The sequence below is a fragment of the Bombina bombina genome, chromosome 5, assembly GCF_027579735.1.
Source record: "Bombina bombina isolate aBomBom1 chromosome 5, aBomBom1.pri, whole genome shotgun sequence".
Lineage (NCBI taxonomy): Eukaryota > Metazoa > Chordata > Amphibia > Anura > Bombinatoridae > Bombina > Bombina bombina.
The window spans coordinates 284,064,970-284,089,230 of NC_069503.1; the positions used below are offsets into that span (position 1 = coordinate 284,064,970).

Consider the following 24,261-nt stretch of genomic DNA (forward strand, 5'->3'; position numbering starts at 1 on the left):
AAATGATACATCACTTATCAACACTTATCAACAATATATTTTTCTCAAATGTTTCTAAGTATTTGAAATACAAACACAAGCACCCAAAGTGATATTTATATTAATCAGGCTGCTTGTTGTTATCATTTTGGCCAGTAGGTGGCTCAGTGCAACTACGTGTTGTGCATTGAGGTTCCCAGAGACTGACTACATTGCAGAATCCTCCCATAGTAAAAGCTCAGTTCTGGATCTGCTTCATCATTCAAACTAAGAATATAAACACTACAATGACGAGGACAGGGAAGGGGGTGGGACAGACCAATGCACAGACAGAGCATTGAGCTGACTAAGAAGCTGCTGCAGGACCAGCAATAGCTGCTGAATTACAAGAAGGGCTTTCCCACATCCCTCATATATCTTTTCATTGGAATACTGGGCATCGTCTACAGAATGAATTTGGGATTTTCTACGTATACCCAGTGAGCTATATAAATGTGTGTTTAAAAAAAATCATAATTTTTTAGAGAACCTTTTTTTTTTTTACTTTGTTTTAATTAATGTGTCATTTTAGAAAATCAGTTTTTAAACGAGGAAGAGACTAAAATGAGTCAAAGAAGTTGGGCACAAACACTGTGCAAAACATAAAAAAAAAAAAAAAAAAAAAAAAAAAAAAAAACCCCACAAGTTTTGGCGTCTTACAGGATTTAAGGATAAGTCAAAAATACCCCAAGTGGAACGTTTTGTCTTGTTTTAACATAGTATTAATAATATATCGTATCTGGGACACAAAGACTGCCGCATTGATGTGTGACATGATAGAATCGCAACCCACCCAGAAAATCAGCAAAATGAAAAAGTTGAGGAGAACTTTATCAGAGAGTTTTAGCAGAATAGGTAAGTTTTTTATTCTTCCCATGTTTCATATAGTCAGATCTGAGATGTCTTTATGAAAGTAACTTCCGTTACACAACTTCATAGAGAGAAAAGGATTTCTGGTATGCACTGCACAGATGTTGCTCTATGCTGGAGAACTTGGCATTGAAACATTACATACTGCTGTTGTGGGATGGTGAACTTGTATATTAATATAATGTACACATGTATATTCTTAATGTTATATATGTTTATGTAGTATTATAAACACACACATCATTATGTCTATATATATATATATGTATATATATATATATATATATATATGTGTGTGTGTGTGTGTGTGTATATTTGTAATATATCCAATGTAAGTAAATATATGTAATCTAAATATTACATATACATTTGTATATATATATATATATATATATATATATATATATATATATATATATATATATATATATATATATATATATGTATATATATAGATAGATAGATAGATAGATAGATATTATATACATCATAAATATATAAAAGTGTCATAGATAGACAGATGATAGATATTTGCTTTTAATGTTTTTAATTTTTCTCTGAATATGTTGGCATATTTCTAGATTTAGTTCTTTTCAGTGTTTTAGTTTTTTTTCTATTTTTTAAGTTACACCTGTAGTAAGTCTTATAACTAATGGGGGGAAACAAAATATCAATCCATGGCTACATTTGATTGTCTTACACAACTGACTTGTATATATTACTTGATACAAATTGTGCACAGTGATTTAGCATGATACATACATACTTAGAAGTTAAAGTAAAAGATTTTAGACCTGCTGGACCATCCACCTCAGAAAATGTCTTTGTCTTGTATATGATGCATTCAAAAGAAATATTTATTATTAATAACTGAAATGACTAAACATATAGAAAGATGGCATGGGTGGTGTGCCAGTTTTGTGGAGATTTGTAAATGACATTTGTCTATAATTATTCACACCCTTTTCATTGTAAATGTATCAGCTTATTATTCTACAAATACATAGAAAATAATCAGATACATTTCAAGTAGTTTCTATATTAGCATTTTCACCTGTCATTCGTGTAAACGTTTAGTATTTAAAAAACATACTGCACATGAAATTATATGTTGATTGGTTTATATTAATAAATAAACCAACAACAATACTTTTTTGCATAAAATCAATATAAAATGTATTTTTATTAATACAATGGGTGTGTAAATTAGTGTAAAATTGGTTTGTGCTGTTGCTGCGTACATTGTCCGTGGTTCAGTTTACTACAGTTTTATTTGATTTAGTGCACATTAGAGAGAGACACACAATGATTTAGTGTCACTTAATTTCTTCCTAGATGATTCCGGCCTTGTCTCTTGTTCTAGCCTTGGCTTGTTCTAATAAAGAGACTGTATCATCTAAACTGTTGGATAACCACCAACTAGACCATATAATATTCACCTTATATATATCACCTATATTCCAAATTGATGTATCATAACAAAAACCTATCATATATGCGTTTCACTCTATTTTTAATGTAATGTTAATTATTGAGACAAAAAAGACAATTACAATCTGAAATTGAATGTTTTTTTCATTAAACAACAGTGTATATGTTTACAGTTATTCCATATATTGTATACTGCTAAATAACATTACACTGTGTACACAATATTGACTAGTGATGACAAATGCCCCTAACTCTATGTCCCACTGTAGACATAAGCTTATTATTAGTTCAAGGGGTTTCTATCTCAAAGTGCTTTATGTTTATTGATTCATAGGGAATTTAATCAAATAGGTTTGCAGCTTTCCATCTACATTAAATGCCAGTGGTTATTTATTTTGCAATTACTAAACTTCCTTTTAAAAATATTTAAATATAGACATATTTATGCAAATCCTGAATGGCAGCAATTTACTTTTTTTTGTTGTATATTTTGTCTCAAAGTTCATTTTTTCATATCATATAATTTTATATTTTCATCCACAGGATCATTTTGTATTGTAGGCAATTTTTTTTACACATTCCTTTTTTTATGAGACATCATATAGGTAACTGTTGTTGGAGGATAATGATAATTTTATGCCTTCACATTCATGATGTGCCCTGTGTCTGTATTACCAGCACAATCTAACCAACAGTTGTGTGGTTTCAGTGCTAACAGGTTTTCACATAAGTGTACACTTATAAATTGTGTTGGTGTATTTCCAAAACGTTGTTGGCGGAGGGGTGGTTTTTATAAGTTTATATATTTGTGAGTGTTTATTAAATTAGTTTTTTTTTCTGAGGAATTGTATATATATATATATATATATATATATATATATATCCCTTAAATGTAAAGGGCCAGATTACAAGTGGAGCGCTAAATATCGCATTCTAGATATCGATATTTGCTCTCCACTTTGTATAATATATAATACAATAATAATGTGCGCTGGTATTACAAGTTTGGTGCAATTGCACTTAAGCATTGTGCTCACGAGAGAGCGAATCCATAGGCTCCAATGGGAGACTCATTCTGATGCCGGAACAGTCATGCAGCGATGGGCAGCATTTATAAATATATATATGTATATGATTATATACATATATATTTATGTGTTAATATTTGTATATACACATATTAACACATACAGTAAATATATAGGTATTTAAGCATACACATATATATTTACAGGGAACACACAGTTCCGTTTTTTTTCTAACACCCCACCAACTTTAAAGCCCCAAAACTGCCTAGTGCACTTTTTTTTTTAAATTAAAAAAAAAAAACCTAGATTTATTTTTTATTAAAAAACTATAATGCCTTATATTTTTAGGGCATTTGGGGCACTTTTAGAAAATTAACCAGAGATTGGATCTCTGGTTAATTTTCTTAGAGCTAATTGCTAATGCGAGCTTGTGGTAGCAATAATAAACCACTTCTAATGGCTGGTTAATTATTGCGCTCCTGTAAAGAAGCAAATTTGCCTGTTTGCGGGAGCGCGAAAATTTAGAGCTCCACTTGTAATCTAGCCAAAAATACATAAAATCCTGAGAGTGAAGATTTTATTTTTGTGTTAATATATATAGGTAATAGTTACATAAGAAGGCTTTATTCTGGTTTACTGAACTCATTATAGTAAGTTATGGTGCTGTAAGATACAAAAGAATGAGAAATACTAAAATATGTGGCAACAATATTATATACAATTGCTATTATTTCTGCTTTAATGTCAGGTATTTTATAACAGTTTTACTTGTAGGGTTTTCCAATCCTGAAAAGGATAGATCACATGGCAGGTATCACAAGGCTCACTTTGCCACATACCTGACCCTATGTTGTAGTTTATTATCTTATCTTTTCTGTTAAAAAAAAGTAGTTGGTGGAGTTTGACCTCTTAAAAACAATTGAAACAAACATGGTGTTTAATATGTTAATCTTTTGGAATACTTCAGATTTTTTTTGTAATTAGAAGGCTTTAACTCCATTTGTTAGATGTTAAGTTTCATTCTGGGGCTGTTTAGTAGCTCAGTTATTGTGATTGACTCCTATGTGCTCTTTAGATCAGTGATTGACAACTTTCTAACATAGTTTAGATCAGTATTTCAGAAGCCTTAGAGGCCGCAGATCAGTATTTATTACAACAGATTTAAAAGACAGTTGGAAAATCCCGTTTTTCTTTACAAGCTGTGAGAAGTTTTTGGAACAAATTCATTTAGTTTCTCAATTTTTTTTAAAAGATATAGGACACAAACAATGACCTTAACCCCTTGGCAGCATTAAATCAGTTAAATATACTGTTAACCATTGTATATATAAGACACACGTGCAAACCCCTATCACACATGTGCTATAATATTGTATGCCACTCGTATTACAAGCGCAATTAAAGTTAACTTGCGTCAGGTTAGCGCAACCTCATAGCTCTGGTTAACTCTTTTGCAACCAAAAATGTCTCACAAAACACATCAAAAATACATTACAAAGTACACTTAATAACACCAGCTAATAAAAATTATTAAAAAAAATATTCCACAAAAAAGTTATAAAGGTTCAAAGATATGAGGTCTCAGGTGTTAGAAAAAAAAGCAGGCAAAGAACTTTAGCGTTGAGATACATATATATATATATATATATATATATATATATATATATATAGTCTATATCCAATAAAGGACTGCACTCACTGGATTTAGTTTCAGAAAACTTCAAATCTTTATTGTGGTAACGTTTCGGGGTTCGCAGACCCCTTCCTCAGACCAGACGAACCCCGAAACGTTACCACAATAAATATTTGAAGGTTTCTGAAACTAAATCCAGTGAGTGCAGTCCTTTATTGGATATAGACTGTATACTTGTTTGACTTTGCACCCTGGTTGATGACTACACAGCATTGGGAGTGCAGACACACACGGAGGATATATATATATATATATATATATATATATACATACCTAAAGATGTGTATGTGTAACATTGAGATTTGAGATACATACATATACATGCCAAAATATGTGTGTGTATATATACTATATGTTTATATGTGTGTACATCAGTGGGGTAGCGTGGGTTGTCAGCGCCCAGGGCAAGGTAAGAATTGCGCCCCCCTAACCCATTAGCACCAGTCTGTAGGGATTGGCAAATTTGCTTTGAATCTAGGAGCCAGCTCAACAACTTAGGAGACAGGTTTTTGTTTTAATTACATATAAAACAAATTAAACTTGTTACAATTTCCAATATTCATTAAACTTTTTTTTTTTTCCTGAGGGTTCCAACTGATCTGCAGGAAATTTTAAGGTCAATATCAAAGAAGAGTAGTAAAGATACAGTGCTAAGATTTTTCATACAAAAGTAAAACTTTATAGATGGTAAAGGATATTTTTTGTGCACATTCCATATAACTATTATTGTTCATACAGGGGTTGAGCTCATAGTTAACCATGTGTTTAACCCCTTTGTAGGGCTTAAACACAGAAACATGAAATAGTGTAATGAAATGATATAGCACTGTTATGTCCCTTTAAGCTAACTTTTTTTTTTTTTTTTAAACTGCAATTATTTGTAAAAATATTTTATATGCAAAAAACATTAATGGTTCCATACCCCTTTTATTGCTACAGTTGTAAATGACATTTGATGATGTACAACTAACTTTGCTGGCATTATGTACATCCTATTTGAAGCAAGATGCTGTCTGTTTTGAAAAAATCCCAAAAGTTCAGAAAATGTTACCTTTTGTTAAGTCATTGGCTCCTTTATCTTTCACTGCTGAGTATTTCTAACTTATTGATATATTGCTGCAGATAGACATTGCTATAAGCCATGTATCTGCATTTCCTCTCTAATGCAAATGCACAAGTGTACCACCCCCTTCTCACACACAATCTAGAGCCCAGGAATGAAGTGGTTTCTCATGCAGGGGGGTAGCATGCGGTAGATGACCTGAGAGCAGGACTTTTATGGAAACTCACAGCAGCCAGCCTGAGACGTAACTGCAGCCAAACTGCATCCAGACTGATGAGAGGAGCAGGAGCAGAGCTCAGCAGCACAGGATTACAGACAGATTATTCCTACCCAGGCCCAAGAGAACACTGAGCTCACCTTTACACCCCAGCCTCCCAACAGTTAACATTCCTCTCAGTCCTCTGAGTCCTGACAATTTGTAGTCAAGAAATATATAGCCACTAAGGCTAAGCCGCTGCCACAACCGACATCCCTTTCCTCTCCTCCCCAAATTACTTACCGGTCCAGGCTTCAATATACAGTCACGGGCAGGGCAGGCACCAGGCACGACGAGCTAGAGACAGTCCTCAGGCTCAGGCTCTTCCCCCACTTATTGCTCCCTCAGTCCCTCCTGACCTGCGCGCTGGGAGTGGGAGGAGTTAGGACCCGCCTGTGCCTTGCTAGTGGTGTAAACTGTAGAGTCGGATAAACAGTAGATTACATTTACACACACTTACAGGAGGCGCCGGCGGCACAGACTGAGACTCACAGACCGTGACGACTCAGACTACACTGACAAAGTGACAAACAATGGAAGTTCACACTTGCATTGATTGAGACTGAGAGTGACTCAAGACAGAACAGCAAGGTTGCTAAAATCGCCGCTGGAGTCTGGGACTGTCACAACAGTCTACTGTCTGGTGGAGGCTTTTGCGCCCCCCCATAATTTTGCGCCCGGGGCAACCGCCCCTGTGGCCCCCCCCACGCTACGCCACTGGTGTACATATGTATTTATGTATAATATGTTCTATGTATTTCTAAATAGATATTTCTATATATGTGTGCACAAAGGAGGCACAGGTTCACAAAGGGTGTAGAAGCTCACTGGAATACGGTGTAATAGAGTAGTACATCCAGGCAAAAAGAAAGATACTCACCGGATTGATATCGGTAGTTCAGCTTTTGTAATAAAACATACAAAAGCTATTTTATTGTTTTGATGGACTGAACTGTCTTTTTCAAGAGCTTTTAAAACCAATGCTTGATTGAGATATATATATATATATATATATATACAGTATATAGTCCTATATATATATATATATATATCATCTATACATATAGGTATAAATATATATTTTACAAAAAAATCATATATATATTTAAATAGATATATATGTGTATTTATGAATAAATAGAACATATTCTGCTATGTGCAGAACATTGGAATGTGAAATCATGTCGGGTTAGCACACTTGAGAATATATACGATCGGGTTTGCGCGCGAGTAGGGTGTTTTTCCCCCACTTTTTTTTGCTCCATTGACTTCTATGGGGGAATACGTTATTGTACGCTCTTTATATATTCTAAGTTCGGCTTTTTACATGTGCCTGGTTAGCGTGTGAGCGAAAACAGATTACTTTCAACTCATAATACGAGCGCAAACTGACGCGCACAAAAAGCTTACTTCTAGCGCAGTTTACCCTTGAGCGGGAGCATTAATTAGCACTCACTTGTAATCTAGACCAGAATCAGGCAACACAATATTGATATTAATTAGATTTTAAGTTTTTTTTGTCTAATGAAAAGTGCCATTTTTTCATATCTAACCTTCTTAAAATGTACTAAACTACTTCAAATTTTAAAAGTCTATGGTTACTGCCAGTCTAAGCCATACTGGCAAATATTTGATTTCTTCTTCAAGGTACAATAAACCGCAATATTGTATTTTTTCCCTAAATGTGTTCCAATGACACATATAACAGCAGCAAAGTATGAAATGTATGAACATTGCTCTTTTTGGTTTTTGTAAATTAAATAGCTGTTTTTGTTCTTTGACACCATAACCCATTGAAATGGGTTGAGCTTGCAAGGAAATCAGATCTCCTTATTTTATCACTTTCTGTACACACAAATGCTACCTTATCTTATCTCTGTATGTATACCAAATCCCAAACTTAGGGCCCAATGATCAATAGTTTGCCACCAAAAATGTGAAAAAAACACCTGGGCTGTTAGGGAGGCCTGAGGACAGTTTTGAAAACCAGTGGCCTTTATTAATAAGTATAGAAATGTTCAGTATAGGTAGAGATACCAAAGGCAAAATCAGTTATTTCAAATGCTGATACAAAAGTATTATTATTTTATATATGTATTTATTTATTTATTTATTGCACAACTGGGGAAGATAAATATTTATGACATTGGAAAGGAATTGCTGAACTAATTCTTTTTAGTTAGTCATTAAATAATTCTCTGTCTCTCTCTCCCTCTCTCTTTCTCTCTCTCTCTCTCTCTCTCTCTCTCTCTCTCTCTCTCTCTCTCTCTTTCTCTCTCTCTCTCTCTCTCTCTCTCTCTTTCTCTCTTTCTCCCTCTCTCTCTCTCTCTCTCTCTCTCTCTCCCTCTCTCCCTCTCTCTCTCTCTCTCTCTCTCTCTCTCCCTCTCTCTCTCTCTCTCTCTCCCTCTCTCCCTCTCTCTCTCTCTCTCTCTCTCTCTCTTTCTCTCTCCCTCTCTCTTTATTTATATAAATCAGATAATTTACAAGTCAACGTTTCGGCTGATACAGACAGCCTTTTTCAAGACAATCTATAATTTTAACATACAATATGTAATTCCAAGGTGCTACAAACACTGTGTACATTAGATTCTTAGATAACAATTTTTAATGAACCCAGATAAAACCCCACCAAAGTCACACAAAAAACACAAAATATATTATTTTAATCCTTAATTATAAAGTTAAAATATATCCAAAGACTTATATACATATTAGTGCCATTTTATCCAGCAGCGTTCACTATATATATATTTAACAAACAGAATATTTACAAATGTATAAAGCACAAATGGAGATGTTAAAGTGATCTCACCTGGAGTGTAAATGATACATTTAATGTCAGCCTGTGTTATGACCAATCACTGAAGATTATTAAAGCAAAGGGGAAAACTCTGAATACACATTATATACAGCATCGCCTCAATGTTGTAAATATTATACCAATACAAGACTATGCCGTTATGGTAATATGTGTAAAAGTCAGGCAGACCTCTATCAAGAAGGACCATGAATAGCATACCACAAATTAAAAATATTGTATCAACAGTGTAACTGTATTGAGATGCACAAAGAATAGATACCTTAGCGTTTAGCTGATACGGCTTCTCATGCCGCCATTCAGGAAGGAGTATAGCTAAAGACTGACTGCTCCGATTTGAAATAGCCGTTGTAGGGCTTTCGTCATTATACAGCATGTTAGGCCGACTAAATCAGACGTGTGTGACCTAACTGACCAATCCTGAAATAGAGAAATACTCTCCAGTTGCAGCCTCTCACTACAGAGATTTAAACTGTAAACAAGTAGTTATATTGAGACCCAAAATATGTTCAACTTGAGACGGTCATAAAACAATTGATCCACATATTATAACAAAAGAAGTTAACATTACATTCAAATCCCTGCACTCTCAGTGAACAACATACAGGTATACCTCACTTTACAGCGCTTCACTTTTCAGCGCTTCGCTAATACAGCGCTTTGTGGAGCTGAAGTTCAACCTCCAAGGATTTTAAAACAGTGCTGTAATCTTCGTGATATTGCAAGAAAAGTGACTGCCACCATTTTATTATGCTTAGTTCACTCTGTTTATAGCATTACAGTGCAATCTGTGTCTCAGTGCTATACTCTGGCAAATTGTACTACAGTGATTGTCACTATTTTACAGGTACAGTATTTATTGAATACTGTGCTGTGCGAGTGTTAAACTAAACTTAGCGCTATTGTATACCTAATATAAGTTAGTTAAAACATGTTTTTAAGTTTTTAAACACACTGGCAAGTGAAAAGAAAGCCAAAACTGCCTTGTTTCACTTTAAGGCGGTTTTCACTTTACAGCGGAGCTCCGGTCCCTAACCCGCTGTATGAGCGGGGTATACCTGTATATATGAAATCTTTTGCCAATTATGGGTTATATAAGAGCAAACCCTAGGGACTCAAGCCTTATTATGAAATGCATATGATGTTTGAAGCAATGGTGTAAAATTGATAACACATTATTAGAAGAACACAAATGGGGCTAAATAATAAAAAGAAACTATCCAATAACAGCCTGTAATTGCAGGTATTCGAACTGCAGTCCAGATCTTGTAAAGGAACCCCAGACCAATAAGAACTGATCATGGAACTAGTTACATACAAATAATAATACGTGATGTTATACATACAATTTGATTACCCCTATGTTCCATAAAAAAGCATATATGGACAATTTTTCTAAACTATTTGATTTATATAAATAAAGATAACTTTTATCATTGGAAAGAGTAAGACCTGTGAGTGCTCTCCTGTATACCCTTTGTCTTTGGCGCCACCTGGGCAATTTAACCAAAAGAGAGGAGTGAGTGCATGTTGTGCATGGATGATATAATATGTAATTAAATAATATTGTCTTATATACACACACACATATATATGTATATATATATATATATATATATATATATATATATATATATATATATATATATATATATATATATATATATATACATATATACATCTTAGCTGAGTGCTTGTAAGTGAGTGTTGGACGTCCTCTGTATGCTGCATTAATTTGTTTTGCAATATTCCCTATGGGCCTTGCACCCAGACCTGTCTGGGGTTAACTGCCTGGGACTCTGGGGACAGTGCAGCTTCCTGAGAGTGCTAGTGAGCACCCAGGGCTGTGCATGCTGCAGGGTCATTGGATGTGTACCCAGTCCTGTCTGAGAGTGCAGTCCCCTTCCGTGTTTTGTATATGTTTGTGGTGATTACATAAGTCTGTGCACCCTTCACTTATTCCCAGTTTGTTTGATTGAGAGCTTGCATTGTTTGGCTGTTAAGGGACCCAGGTTTTGGGAGAAACCTTGACGTGGTACATGAGCTTGTCCCATTTGGCCAGATGCGGTAACTAACGCTTCCATTTTTGCTTTTAATCTTAGCTGAGTGCTTGTAAGTGAGTGCTGGACTTCCTCTGTGTAATATATATATATATATATATATATATATATATATATATATTAGTTGCATCTTGACAACCGTGTGTGAGTCTAGCTTTGAGCGATTCACAGATTCATTGTTTCAATTTTATTTTTGAGACTTAATGTGTAGTGCGGGAAAAGGTTTACTTATTGTCTTTTTCTAATCATATATATATATACACAGACATCCCAACTCTCCTGGAAGTTCTGGGAGTCTCCCACATTGTAATAGCGGCTCCCAGACGCCCTCAGATTAAATACAATATGCCATGGTTAACCTCTTCATATCAGCTGTGCATTACACACAAAGCCATTCAAGCAGCTGCTATCTGTGACTGCTTAAAAATCACAGGGCCTTTAACCAGGATGGGATCTAGTCGCTACCTTCTCTTTATATCAACTTTCTTAGTTTCTGCCCAAATTAAATATGGTGATCAGTGAGGGAACTAAGTGTATTGTATACTGCTGAACACAGATAATTATTATTGCTGTGTTATGCAGTTAGTAAAGAGATATGTAGATATACGTGCTGTGTGTGTATTACAGTCCTGCTGATCACAGGTAATTATTATTGCTGTGTTATATAGTTAGTAAAGAGATATGTAGATATACGTGCTGTGTGTGTATTACAGTCCTGCTGATCACAGGTAATTATTATTGCTGTGTTATATAGTTAGTAAAGAGATATGTAGATATACGTGCTGTGTGTGTATTACAGGCCTGCTGATCACAGGTAATTATTATCGCTGCATATAACTGTCTATGTGATGTAGTTAGTAAAGGCATATGTAGATATACGCGCTGTGTGTGTATTACAGTCCTGCTGATCACAGGTAATTATTATCGCTGCATATAACTGTCTATGTGATGTAGTTAGTAAAGGCATATGTAGATATACGTGCTGTGTGTGTATTACAGTCCTGCTGATCACAGGTAATTATTATCGCTGCATATAACTGTCTATGTGATGTAGTTAGTAAAGGCATATGTAGATATACGCGCTGCGTGTGTATTACAGGCCTGCTGATCACAGGTAATTATTATCGCTGCATATAACTGTCTATGTGATGTAGTTAGTAAAGGCATATGTAGATATACGCGCTGCGTGTGTATTACAGGCCTGCTGATCACAGGTAATTATTATCGCTGCATATAACTGTCTATGTGATGTAGTTAGTAAAGGCATATGTAGATATACGCGCTGCGTGTGTATTACAGGCCTGCTGATCACAGGTAATTATTATCGCGGCATATAACTGTCTATGTGATGTAGTTAGTAAAGGCATATGGAGATATAAGCGCTGCGTGTGTATTACAGGCCTGCTGATCACAGGTAATTATTATCGCTGCATATAACTGTCTATGTGATGTAGTTAGTAAAGGCATATGTAGATATACGCGCTGCGTGTGTATTACAGGCCTGCTGATCACAGGTAATTATTATCGCTGCATATAACTGTCTATGTGATGTAGTTAGTAAAGGCATATGTAGATATACGCGCTGCGTGTGTATTACAGGCCTGCTGATCACAGGTAATTATTATCGCTGCATATAACTGTCTATGTGATGTAGTTAGTAAAGGCATATGTAGATATACGCGCTGCGTGTGTATTACAGGCCTGCTGATCACAGGTAATTATTATTGCTGCATATAACTGGCTATGTGATGTATTTAGTAAAGGCATATGTAGATTTACGCGCTGCGTGTGTATTACAGGCCTGCTGATCACAGGTAATTATTATCGCTGCATATAACTGTCTATGTGATGTAGTTAGTAAAGGCATATGTAGATATACGCGCTGCGTGTGTATTACAGGCCTGCTGATCACAGGTAATTATTATCGCTGCATATAACTGTCTATGTGATGTAGTTAGTAAAGGCATATGTAGATATGCACGCTGTGTGTATTACAGGCATATTTCACATAAATATACTAAGGTTTAGAATAATGTTATAGAATAATGCTTTGTCTGTTGGTTTTGTTTATATGGGGAGAGTAATATAGTGTTTGGTGGCTGTATGTGTGGTGGGGGGGGGGGGGACAGCAGCCGGTGAAGCCACCTCCCTGAAATGAGTTTTTGCAGGTTGTGGTGTGTGTGTATATATATATATATATATATATATATATACTGTATATATATATATAAAATTCATATATTACTGGACTGATATACGTGTCACAGCCATATTAATAATATTCAGGGCCATCACTGAGGCCCACTAGTATGCCAAGTGTGTTCCAAAACAGAACTAGTTGAAAACCACTAATTTAAAATATCCAGTTCTTAGTGGGGCCCAGAATATATTGCTCTAATAACTTGGCTCATCTAGCAATGCAGCAGCTGGGCCCCTAACCATGTGATGAGATGCAGTATGCTTCAGAGCCCTAAAATACATATTCAGTACTAGTGTAAGGACGTTTCAAACAAAAAGTCATATTTTTTTAGCTTAAAATGGCTGGTACGTACCACCTATTAACCTAATTATGTGTTAAAACCAGTGTGTTTTCTATCAGATAAATTTTTTTCCTATTTTTATCAATTGAATGTTTTCTGGTATTCCATCTAAAACATATGTTCTGATTGACACATTTCTCACTTTCTTTTATCTTAAAGCTACATGGAAATCAAAATGTGTGTGTGTGTATAAAAGGTCAATGAGTTTCTGGACTCCTGACAGACCCTTGCATCTTTCATCCAGTTCATCCATGAGTGAAAGAAAAGTTTTCATTCATATTCTCTGAAAAATGGCCAAGAAATCGTAAATTCTGCCAGGGTATGTACATTTATGAGCACAACTGCATATATATATATATATATATATATATATATAAAATATAAATTCATTAAAATTATGGTAAAATCCTCCATGTCTCAAAAGTAAATCAATACAGGATTCTGGGTAGGATATGCAAATTAGATATGCAAATCTCAGATTTTTTGCTTCAAATACTGTTTTAACACAGTGATCGCATTTTAACACAGCATATCTCATTTGCATATCCTACCCAGAATCCTCTTGGGCATTGGTAACAGTGTACATGGAGTTTTACTGTGGAAAAGCAAGCAGGAACTTGCCTGGGTTTGCTAATTTCCTATGCAAAATTTTTGTATTGATTTACTTTTGAGACATGGAGGATTTTAATCTCAGATTTTTATCTAAACCATAATTTTAATGAATTTTGATTTAACCCTAAAATTAGCTTTACCTAAGCATCAATCAGAAATCTATCTGCTATTGAAGTGTTCCAACAAGAACAAAACAGACTGTCTAGCAGTGGTTTCTGTATTGCTGTGGAAAAGCAAATGGGGAACTTGCCTGGATGTGCTAATTTCCTATGCAAACATTTTTGTATATATAGTATAGAGAGTCTGATGACACTATAATTTAATTATTTTCTGTATGTTACTGGCTGATGACTCAATATTCACAATGACTCATTTTCATTGTTTATTATTTTTTTGGTGAACATGGCCTATACCTAACATGAGCCAGTCCTTTTTTCCTGATCACAGTCCACATTTTCCATACATAATGACACATTTACAGGGCCATTTGATAAACCCTGGACATTATGTTTTAAGTGTTTGACTGTAACATTAGTTTTGCACATGGACAAAAAACACACTGACATTACCTACTGCCATATTGGATGACAACGTCACTAAACAGAAACAGACACTTTCTGCTTGATAAATTCAAGTAAAAACATTATAAGAAGATATTTTACAAATAAAAACTAGCAAAATTGATAATCCAACAAGCTGTGCCAATTGCTTAGTGAGACATACACACGTATTTCTCTGGGTTTGGAGCACAACTGGTTTATTACACATGACACCTATTAGCATCACTGAGCACTACAAAAAAGGATCAGTCAACATACAGGTCCCTCAACCTGTGATGTTCTCGCAAAACCCATACAGCATAATTTTGTCTGACTGTGGTTTGTGATCTACGCTATAATTGGAATTTCTAGTTTGCTTATATTTTCAGCGTTGCCTGTTTCTTTTTGTATCCTTTATCGAAAGTTCCATCAAATCATACTGAAGCGGTATCAGGAATGTGCATGTCTCAAGTATTATACATCATAAATCATTGGTGCAAACATTATTGCTAACACTGTTGACAAATATAAATGGGACAGTAAAGCCAACAATACACTTTCATGATTCAGTTAGAGTATGTGGTTTTCTACAACTTTGGAATTTACTTCTATTATCTAATTTTCTTTGTTCTCTTGGTATTCTTTGTTGAACAGCATACCTAGGGAGGCTTAGTAGCAGCAATGCACTACTGGGAGCTAGCTGCTGATTGGTGGCTGCACATACATGCCTCTTGTCATTGGCTTACCTGATGTGTTCAGCTAGCTCACTCTAGTGCATTGCTGCTCCTTCAACAAAGGATACTTACAGAATGAAGCAAATGTGATAATAGAAGTGTTAGACCTGGCAGCTTTTTGGCGTGTCTCCCCTGTCTTTTTGCCTTCTGACCTCCTGGTTTTGGACTCTGTTTTTGCTGGTTTATTGTCTCTGCGCACTTTACCACTGCTAATCAGTGCTAAAGTGCAAGTGCCCCTAGGTAAATTGTACTGTTGATTGGTTTATCCATGATTGGCATATTTGATTTACTGGTAAGTCCCTAGTAAAGTGCACTAGAGGTGCCCAGGGCCTGTAAATCAAATGCTACTAGTGGGCCTGCAGCACTGGTTGTGCCACCCACATAAGTAGCCCTGTAATCATGTCTCAGACCTGCCACCGCAGTGTCAGTGTCAACAGTGTCAACTGCCAATTCGACTTGGCAAGTGTACCCACTTGCCAGGCCTAAACCTTCCCTTTTCTTACATGTAAGACACCCCTAGGTAGCCCCATGGGCAGGGTGCAGTGTATGGTTAAGGTAGGACATATAGTAATATGGTTTATATGTCCTAACAGTGAAATACTGCCAAATTCAGTTTTCACTGTTGCAAGACCTATCTCTCTCATAGGTTAACATGGGGGCTACCTTTATAAATGATTAAAGCATAGATTCCCTTTGAGAGCAGATGGACAGGTGGAGTTTGGGGTCCCTGAGCTCACAATTTAAAAATACATCTTTTAGTAAAGTTGGTTTTAAGATTGTGTGTTCGAAAATGCCACTTCTAGAAAGTGAGCATTTTCTTGCATAAACCATTCTGTGAGTCTGCCTTGTTTGTGGTTCCCTGTCTGGGTCAGTTTGACAGTTGGGCTGTTTGCACCTCTCACTAGACAGTGACACAAAGGGAGCTGGGGTGTAGCCCGCATTTCCTGATGAGCCATCTCTGCTAGGAGGGAGGGGAGGAGTGGTCATTCACACCTGAAAGGACTGTGCCTGCCCTCACACAATGCAGACTCCAACCCACTGGTGTGTGCCTGAGGCCTTGCCTGGGCAAGGCAGGATTTCACAAGCAAGTGAGAATCTTCTTTGAAGTAAACCTACTTCAAAGGCCAAAATGGGTATAAGAAGAGCACCCACAACTACAGACTTTAGAATCTTTCTGGAATCTTTCTAGGATCTTGCTGGACTCACGAGGAACCTCTGCAAGGAGAAGAGCTGAAGAGCTGGAGGAGGAGTACTGTCCCTTTGCTGTGTTGCTTTGCTGGACTGGCCTGCAGTTGCTGCTTCTGCCTGAAAAGAGTGCAAAGGGTAAACTTTGCTGTGTGTCCTGCTTGAGAAAGTTCTCCAAGGGCTTGGAGTAGAGCTTGCCTCCTGTTGGAAGTCTCAGGGACACCAAAGACTTTAGTTTCCTCGACCTGCAGCACTGGGAACTGTGTGTTTTGTGCTGTTGAAGAGGAGAAATCACTGCGATGCCGCCACCGACGCCGCTGGCCTGCACCGTGACTTGTCGACGCTGCACGGAGCCACATTGCCCCACGACCCTGGTCTCACTGACGTCGTCATTGGACGACTTTATCGAGTCGCTGCTCGCACCGCGACCTGTGGGCCCCACACTTCGGCATCGCCTGCTCACACCGCAGCCTGAGCATCCCCAACGCCGCCGCTCCTGCTGACACCAGCGCCGCTGCCTACACCATGGCCTGTGGACACCGCTCGTGAGGTACACGAAGCATCGTCCTGTCCCGCACCGCAGCCCCGACTTCCCGACGCCAGCACCATCGACTCCAGTGTCGTCACCAGGCATCCCTGCCTGCACCGTGACCTGTGGATACCGCACGTTGCACCGGCCCGCTTCACATCGCAGCCCTGGTCTCACCGACGCCACTGGATGCCGTCACCAAGCCGCTGCCTGCACCGTAACCTGTGGGCACCGCACGTCGCATCGTACCACTTCGCACCGCAGCCCCGACGCCGGCGCAACTGACTTCATCAGCCCGGAGTTCGATCCGCAACGCGTGTGAACACCAAGGGCCCGACGACTACTGCACTGACTACGGAAGCGACGCCGCTCTCCGGAGCTCACCACAAGGATCGCGACGCTCTGCAAATCCAAGGTACTGTTTGCGGGTCTTCCCGACACCGTAGCTGGCCCGCGACGCCGCGGCCGGCCTGAATTGTTGGTTTTGTGTATTATGATGCCAGGTGGAGCTATCGACTGCAAGGAACTGTGTTTTTGAATGCATCTTGCATTTTTATTACTGTATGCTGGATTTTTATCATATTTGGTCTTGTTTTAAATAGTTAAATATTGGCTATTTTTTCTAAAACTGGCGTGGTGCCCTTTTGTAGTGTTTTCACTGTGTTAATGTGTGTTATGTGCAAATGCTTTACACATTGCTTCTGAGATAAGTCTGCTGCTCGTGCCAAGCTACCAAGGGGGTGAGCAGGGGTTATCTGAGCGGGTATCTCCCTTATCCTAACTAGAGTGAGGGTCCCTACTTGGACAGGGTGCAAACCGACTGTCAACTGGAGACCCCATTTCTAACAAGAAGTAAATTTGAAAGTTGTTTAAAATTGTATGCATTAAAGAAAAACGTGGGTTTTATTAACCTACCTCAGTATGCTGTGATGGAAAGGAGCTAAGTTTCCTCAAAGAGAAAAAGTTTATATTAACCCTTTAAAGGCATAATAAACTCACATTTTTATTTCATAATTTGGATAGAGCATGCAGTTTTAAGCAGCTTTTTAATTTACTCCAATTATCAATTTTTCTTTGTTCGCTTGGTATCTTTACTTGAAAAGCAGGAATGAAAACTTAGGAGCTGGCCCATTTTAGGTTCAGCACCTGGGTAGCCCTTTTCTGATCGGTGGCTAAATGTAGCCACCAATCAACAAGCGCTATCCAGGGTTCTGAAGCAGAAATGGACCGGCTCCTAAGCTTTCATTCCTACTTTTTCAAATAAAGATAACAAGAGAATGTAGAAAAATTGATCATTGGAATAAATTAGAAAGTTGTTTAAAATCACATGCTCTATCTGAATCTTAAAAGGAAAAAATTGGGTTTAGTATCTCTTTAACAGCATGGACATATACTGTACGTTGCATGTCCTTAAAGGGACAGTTTACCCAAACATTTTCTCACCTTTAATTTGTCCCCAATGATCCATTGTACCTGCTGGAGTGTATTAAATTGTTTACAGGTAGCTCATTTACCCTTATTTCAGCATTTGAAATAGCTGATTTAGCCTTTGGTATCCCCACCTTTACTGAAAGTTTCCAGGCTATTGCCAGGCAATGTAAACACAGCTGAAGAAGTTACACTCCCGGTGGAGTGTAGATGAGATAACAAATAAAATTATAATTTCTCTTTACAATCTATATACTGCAGCTGGTATAACAAATCATTGGAAATACAATAAGGGAAACAATTTTGTACATTATAGTGTCTAAGTATGTGCATTCGTTATTTGGTTCCGTAACGAATACGGAAGTAGGTTGCCGCATTTGTTTGTTTTCGGAGCCACAAAAATTCTTATGAAAGTGCAACACACCAAGATCTGGATTTGTACAGATCTCAGCGTGATGCACTTTCACAAGAATATGATGAATAAAGCTTGCGTCAGCCTACTTCTGCATTCGTTAAAGAATGAAAAAAGTGAATGCACATACCTTATACCGTTCCTTTAAGGAGTTTTGAGCCCAGTAATAGCATTGGTCTCACCAAAAGCAGCAAGCCCTGCTATTGCTACATGCCTTCCTCCAGAATAGCACAGTCTTGCCACTGTCAGCGAGAACCATGCTATTTATCCCCTTAAAACAACATCTAACATACCTTGTAAGGCTTTAAGGGGTTAATGAGACAACCCTTTTTTTTATTATACTCTATATCTGAATCATGGAAGTTTTAGTTTGATGTCCCTTTAATGCACATAAATATTATACATTTCTTATAGAGTTCTGCTGCTGTTATTTTTGATGAGTGACAAAAACACATTTGCTGTGTCATATTTATGTGCCTGCTTTCTTTGTATGTTTCATGCTTCTATTCAAATGTATAACGTAAGTACACATTCATTGCATATATCTGCTTAATCCTTTTGCATTTTTTTTAATAAAAATGTCATTTGTATTTATAAAATTGTTGTTATACATTGGCTATGCAATCAAAGCAGTAGGGGCATATTTAAACTGTACTATCACCAGATGGCTCTACCTAATGGAGTGCCCCAAAGGCCTTGAGAGATAGGGGTGGAAAGGTTAAGTAGTTGCCACATTCCAAAATGCTGAATATCCTTAGGCAGTAAGTTGCTATGCCAGTTTGAGAACCATATTTAAACTTTCATGCAGCCATACTTCTTCCTATTGTATAAAGTACATGATAAGACTATACACATCTTAAGTATTTGTATATGTTTTGTAGCATGCACAGAGGCTTGCTGTTATTTAGATTGGCTTATGATACTTGCAACTTGCCAAAGCCAGTAATTGCTTAAATGGTTTCAATGCATTTTTTCTTCCTTCAGCATTGCTGGAAAATGTAGTTAATCAGAGAGGAAATACCAGTGGTGTCATCTAGAAACATAACAGTATTCTCTGCAATGCAAATACTCCAGAACAGATGCCTATTTTTGCCTTATATGGAGAAAAGGTGGTCCGGTAGTTTAGGGATATTCTGCTACACAGGAAGCCTTGCTTTACCCAAATGTAACCGAGTGATATGAATCTGATTTCTCCTTTGGAAAATGTGATATGTATCAGGTGCCAAATGCTAGCTGCCAGATTTTCAACCCCTAGAGGCTGCTGTATTCACGTCTCTGGCATGCAGTGATTCTGCAGGGCGTAAATTCATTATATATGTTTGAATTATGACTTTGCTAAAGATTTAGGAATATTTCTAATAAGATTGTAAAATCTTATGTTTTATGTATTATTTATTTAATTACCTTATACACATTTTGTTTAAAACAGGTGTTAATGATTACAATTATGTATTTTTTTTATAACATACACTATGGCCAAAAGTATGTAGACACCCCTACTAATGATTAGGTTCTGGTGTTTCAGTCAAACCCATTGCTAACGGTTGTATAAAATCTGGCACATAGACAAACATTGGCAGTTCAATGGGTCATGCTGAAGAGCTCAGTAACTTTAAACGTAGCACAGTTCTCGAAATTTCTGCCCTTCTATATCTGCTCCTGTCAACTGTATGTATTAATATTGTGAAGTGGAGGCCTATAGCAGCACAAAATATAACACACACAGGCACTCACAAATATATATCAGAATGTTTTCCTTCTGCTGGAATCCATGGCTGAATACTAGGGAGTCTCGCACCAATGGGCACCTTATGTAAAGAATGCCTACACCAACGCTGTGTCCAGCTGGGTAATTATCCAGTGCTCTGCCTGTGGTTTGCAGTTATCACTGTCAGACATCATGGTCTAGAACTGTGTTTATATTCCTGCTCAATGCTTGCCTCTGTGGATTTGTTACCTGTCACACACTGTGATCTTTATCTCATGGTTTCCTAAATTATCTTTGTTTTATTGGGTCCTCTGTTTTCTCCATTCATGATCTTAGCTTCTTCATTTGATTGTGCTCCTTTTGCCCTAACCTTGAGAGTATGACACCATTTTGATTCTGGTTATTATTGAAAACATACCATATATTGGAATGTGTATGATGCGGACTTAATCTATGTTCTGGAGTTTAATCTTTGGAAGATAAAACAATAGCACATCCAGCTAGAGTCACCATACAGCAAACTGTTAACAAAGACATGGTAGCACAATTATAAAATTATCTAATTGGTTAGAAAATGTATTATTGTATAAATGGGCCAACAAAAATGTTAAAGGGACAGTAAGCACTTTGAGATTTTTTTATAGAAAATGTTTAGATATGTGTAAAGAAACAACTTTGCTATATCTTTTAATGATGTATTTAGCCCCCTTTTCATGTAATTTAGTTTCTGAATATTGAGCAAGTTCTAATCCTTAGAACTTAGAATGCACTTGCTAACTTCTCAAGGCTATGGGGCATATGTATCAAGCTCCGTATGTGACTTGATGCCCCGTGTTTCTGGCGAGCCTGCTGGCTCGCCAGAAACAGTAGTTATGAAGCAGCGGTTACAAAGACCCCCCCTGCTGGCGGACTATTGGCCGAGAGTCTGCAGGGGGCGGCGTTGTACCAGCAGCTCTTGTGAGCTGCTGGTGCAATGCTGAATACGGCGAGCGTATTGCTTGCCGTATTCAGTGAGGTCTGGCGGACCTGGTTCGCAGTGTCGGATCAGGTCCGCCAGACCTTGATAAATATGCCCCTATGACTGTTGCATATCTGCCCCTAACTGGCTTTATGAGATAACAGCTGAAAAACAATCATTTTATACTAACTTTTTGACAGTGGCTAGCCTTGTCTGTGGACTAAAGCCCAAATTGGGTCATGCAAATAAGACAAATTGGCTATTGAAAAATAATTGCAATAAAAAGGATTTGAATTTGTTTGAAAAACATTAAGACTTGGCTGATTTGTTATTTTATTGCAGCACAACAAAAATGTCATAATTACAATGTGTTTACTTTCCCTTTAAATACATATTGGTTGATCACAAACAGGGTTGGTGCTAGGATTTTTAGCTACACAGACAAAGACACTTTGTGGTGCCCCTCCCCCATGAGATTATTTACCCTGCCATTACTGCTTATTAATAAAATGTTCAGTTATGTGCTAAGTAGCTATAGATAACTATTTTATTTACAATGACAGATAAAAAAGATTCCCATTCACATCAAATTCTTGACTGTCAATTCTACATGACATAATGTACCAAAGTTATGGCTCAGCACAACATAGTAAATCAGGGTTAGCTCTGCAGGGCAATACTGAGAATTCATACTGGCCCTGGTATTTGTGGAGACCGGCCCTGCTTTAGCCCTGCCCTGACCACAGTCACGCCCCTTCACGCCCACACCCGTCCCAGCCATGGTAAAATGGCTGTGGCCTCCAGCCCAATCTGGCTCTGACTGTCTGATCAGGCTTGGTAGGGCAGGTATTGCAGCCAATCCCCCCAACCCCTAACAAGGATGCCACTACTGACTTACTAAGTTAAGTTGAGCTCCATGTGCTGAGCCACTAGTGTGTGTCAAGCTCCTCCCTGTGCCACAGATCCGGTCCCTCACCTGCTCACTGTGCAGTCCCTTTAATGCAGAATATCTATACATGGATAACATATATGCTGCACTGATGTTAAGGGTTCATACACTAAAATACAGATCAGGCTGCCCTGTATAAGGATTATGGGTACCTATAAACTGATGGTGAGCACTCTGTGCTGCATAATGATGCCGAACATTTATACACTGGAAATGAACAACTTGCATTGGTATCTATATACTGCAGCAAAAAAACAAAAAAGACAGAGGCGCCACATGTGTAGGTCAATCTTTCACAAAGGAATCAGGTGATAAAAAGATACAGGGTACTCACAAGGGGAATGGCACACTCTTGTGCCAGTAGAAGCAGGCTGTTTTTAAACAGCAAACTGGCTGGCTGATTTCAGGCAAATTATTCTCACGACCAAATACCTCCCGGAGTACTAGGCCACTGGAATTTGAAACCAACTGTAAAAGGAGATGGAAAGAAGGGCTGTCTGGCCCCTTGGTAGCTTAAGGGAGTATATAACACACCCTCTGCCAGGAGTATATACTTTAAAATGAATTTATTAAAAGGTATATAACAATACCAAAGATAAAAACAACAACTCCAGCTAGGTGTATATAATCTCCACAGTAAGATAAACAGATATAATGCAATGCGCTTCTCGGGAAGAACCCGTTTCCTCAGGCTTGTATACTGAAGTCTCACATATGCCCTTTAAATAGGGCTAAGCTACCAAACAATTCATAAGCCCTCCCCTTCTCATGTACAAAATGAACCAATAGGATCCCATCTTCTCAAACACACTCCATTGTCACTTATAATTCTCTACATTAAGAATAATATGTATGCGTAAACATGAGCTATATAATAAAGCATTAACGCAAAGACATGTGTGTGTGTATATATATATTATGTTGTACACAGAGATCTTAACAGGTAATATGTATGTATAAACATGATCTTATGTAAAACCAACAATGCTACAGCGAGAAATGTGTGTGTGTGTATGTATATATATATATATATATATATATATATAAATATATATAAATATAATGCAAAGAGATCCTAAAGGGTAAATACCAGGATAAAATGAACCAATAGGATCCCATCTTCTCAAACACACCCCATTTTCACTTATGATTCTCTACATTAAGAATAATATGTATGTGTAAACATGATCTATATAATAAAGCATTAACGCAAAGACATGTGTGTGTATATATATATTATGTTGTACACAGAGATCTTAACAGGTAATATGTATATATAAACATGATCTTATGTAAAACCAACAATGCTGCAGAGAGAAATGTGTGTGTGTATATATATATATATATATATATATATATATATATATTATGCAAAGAGATCCTAAAGGGTAAATACCAGGATAATACTAATATATATAAAGAGGGATCTA

General features: G+C 37.2%; 1 protein-coding gene across 1 annotated transcript in view; it reads left to right on the forward strand.

Annotated features, from left to right (window-relative positions):
* Positions 1 to 331: 331 nt before the first annotated feature.
* Positions 332 to 24,261, forward strand: part of CDK14 (cyclin dependent kinase 14) — a 1,122,917-nt gene continuing 1,098,987 nt past the window's right edge. The window contains exon 1 of the mRNA XM_053714025.1: positions 332 to 873. Within this exon, the coding sequence (XP_053570000.1) occupies positions 783 to 873 (91 nt within the window). The 5' untranslated portion in view covers positions 332 to 782. The remainder of the gene's footprint in view (positions 874 to 24,261) is intronic.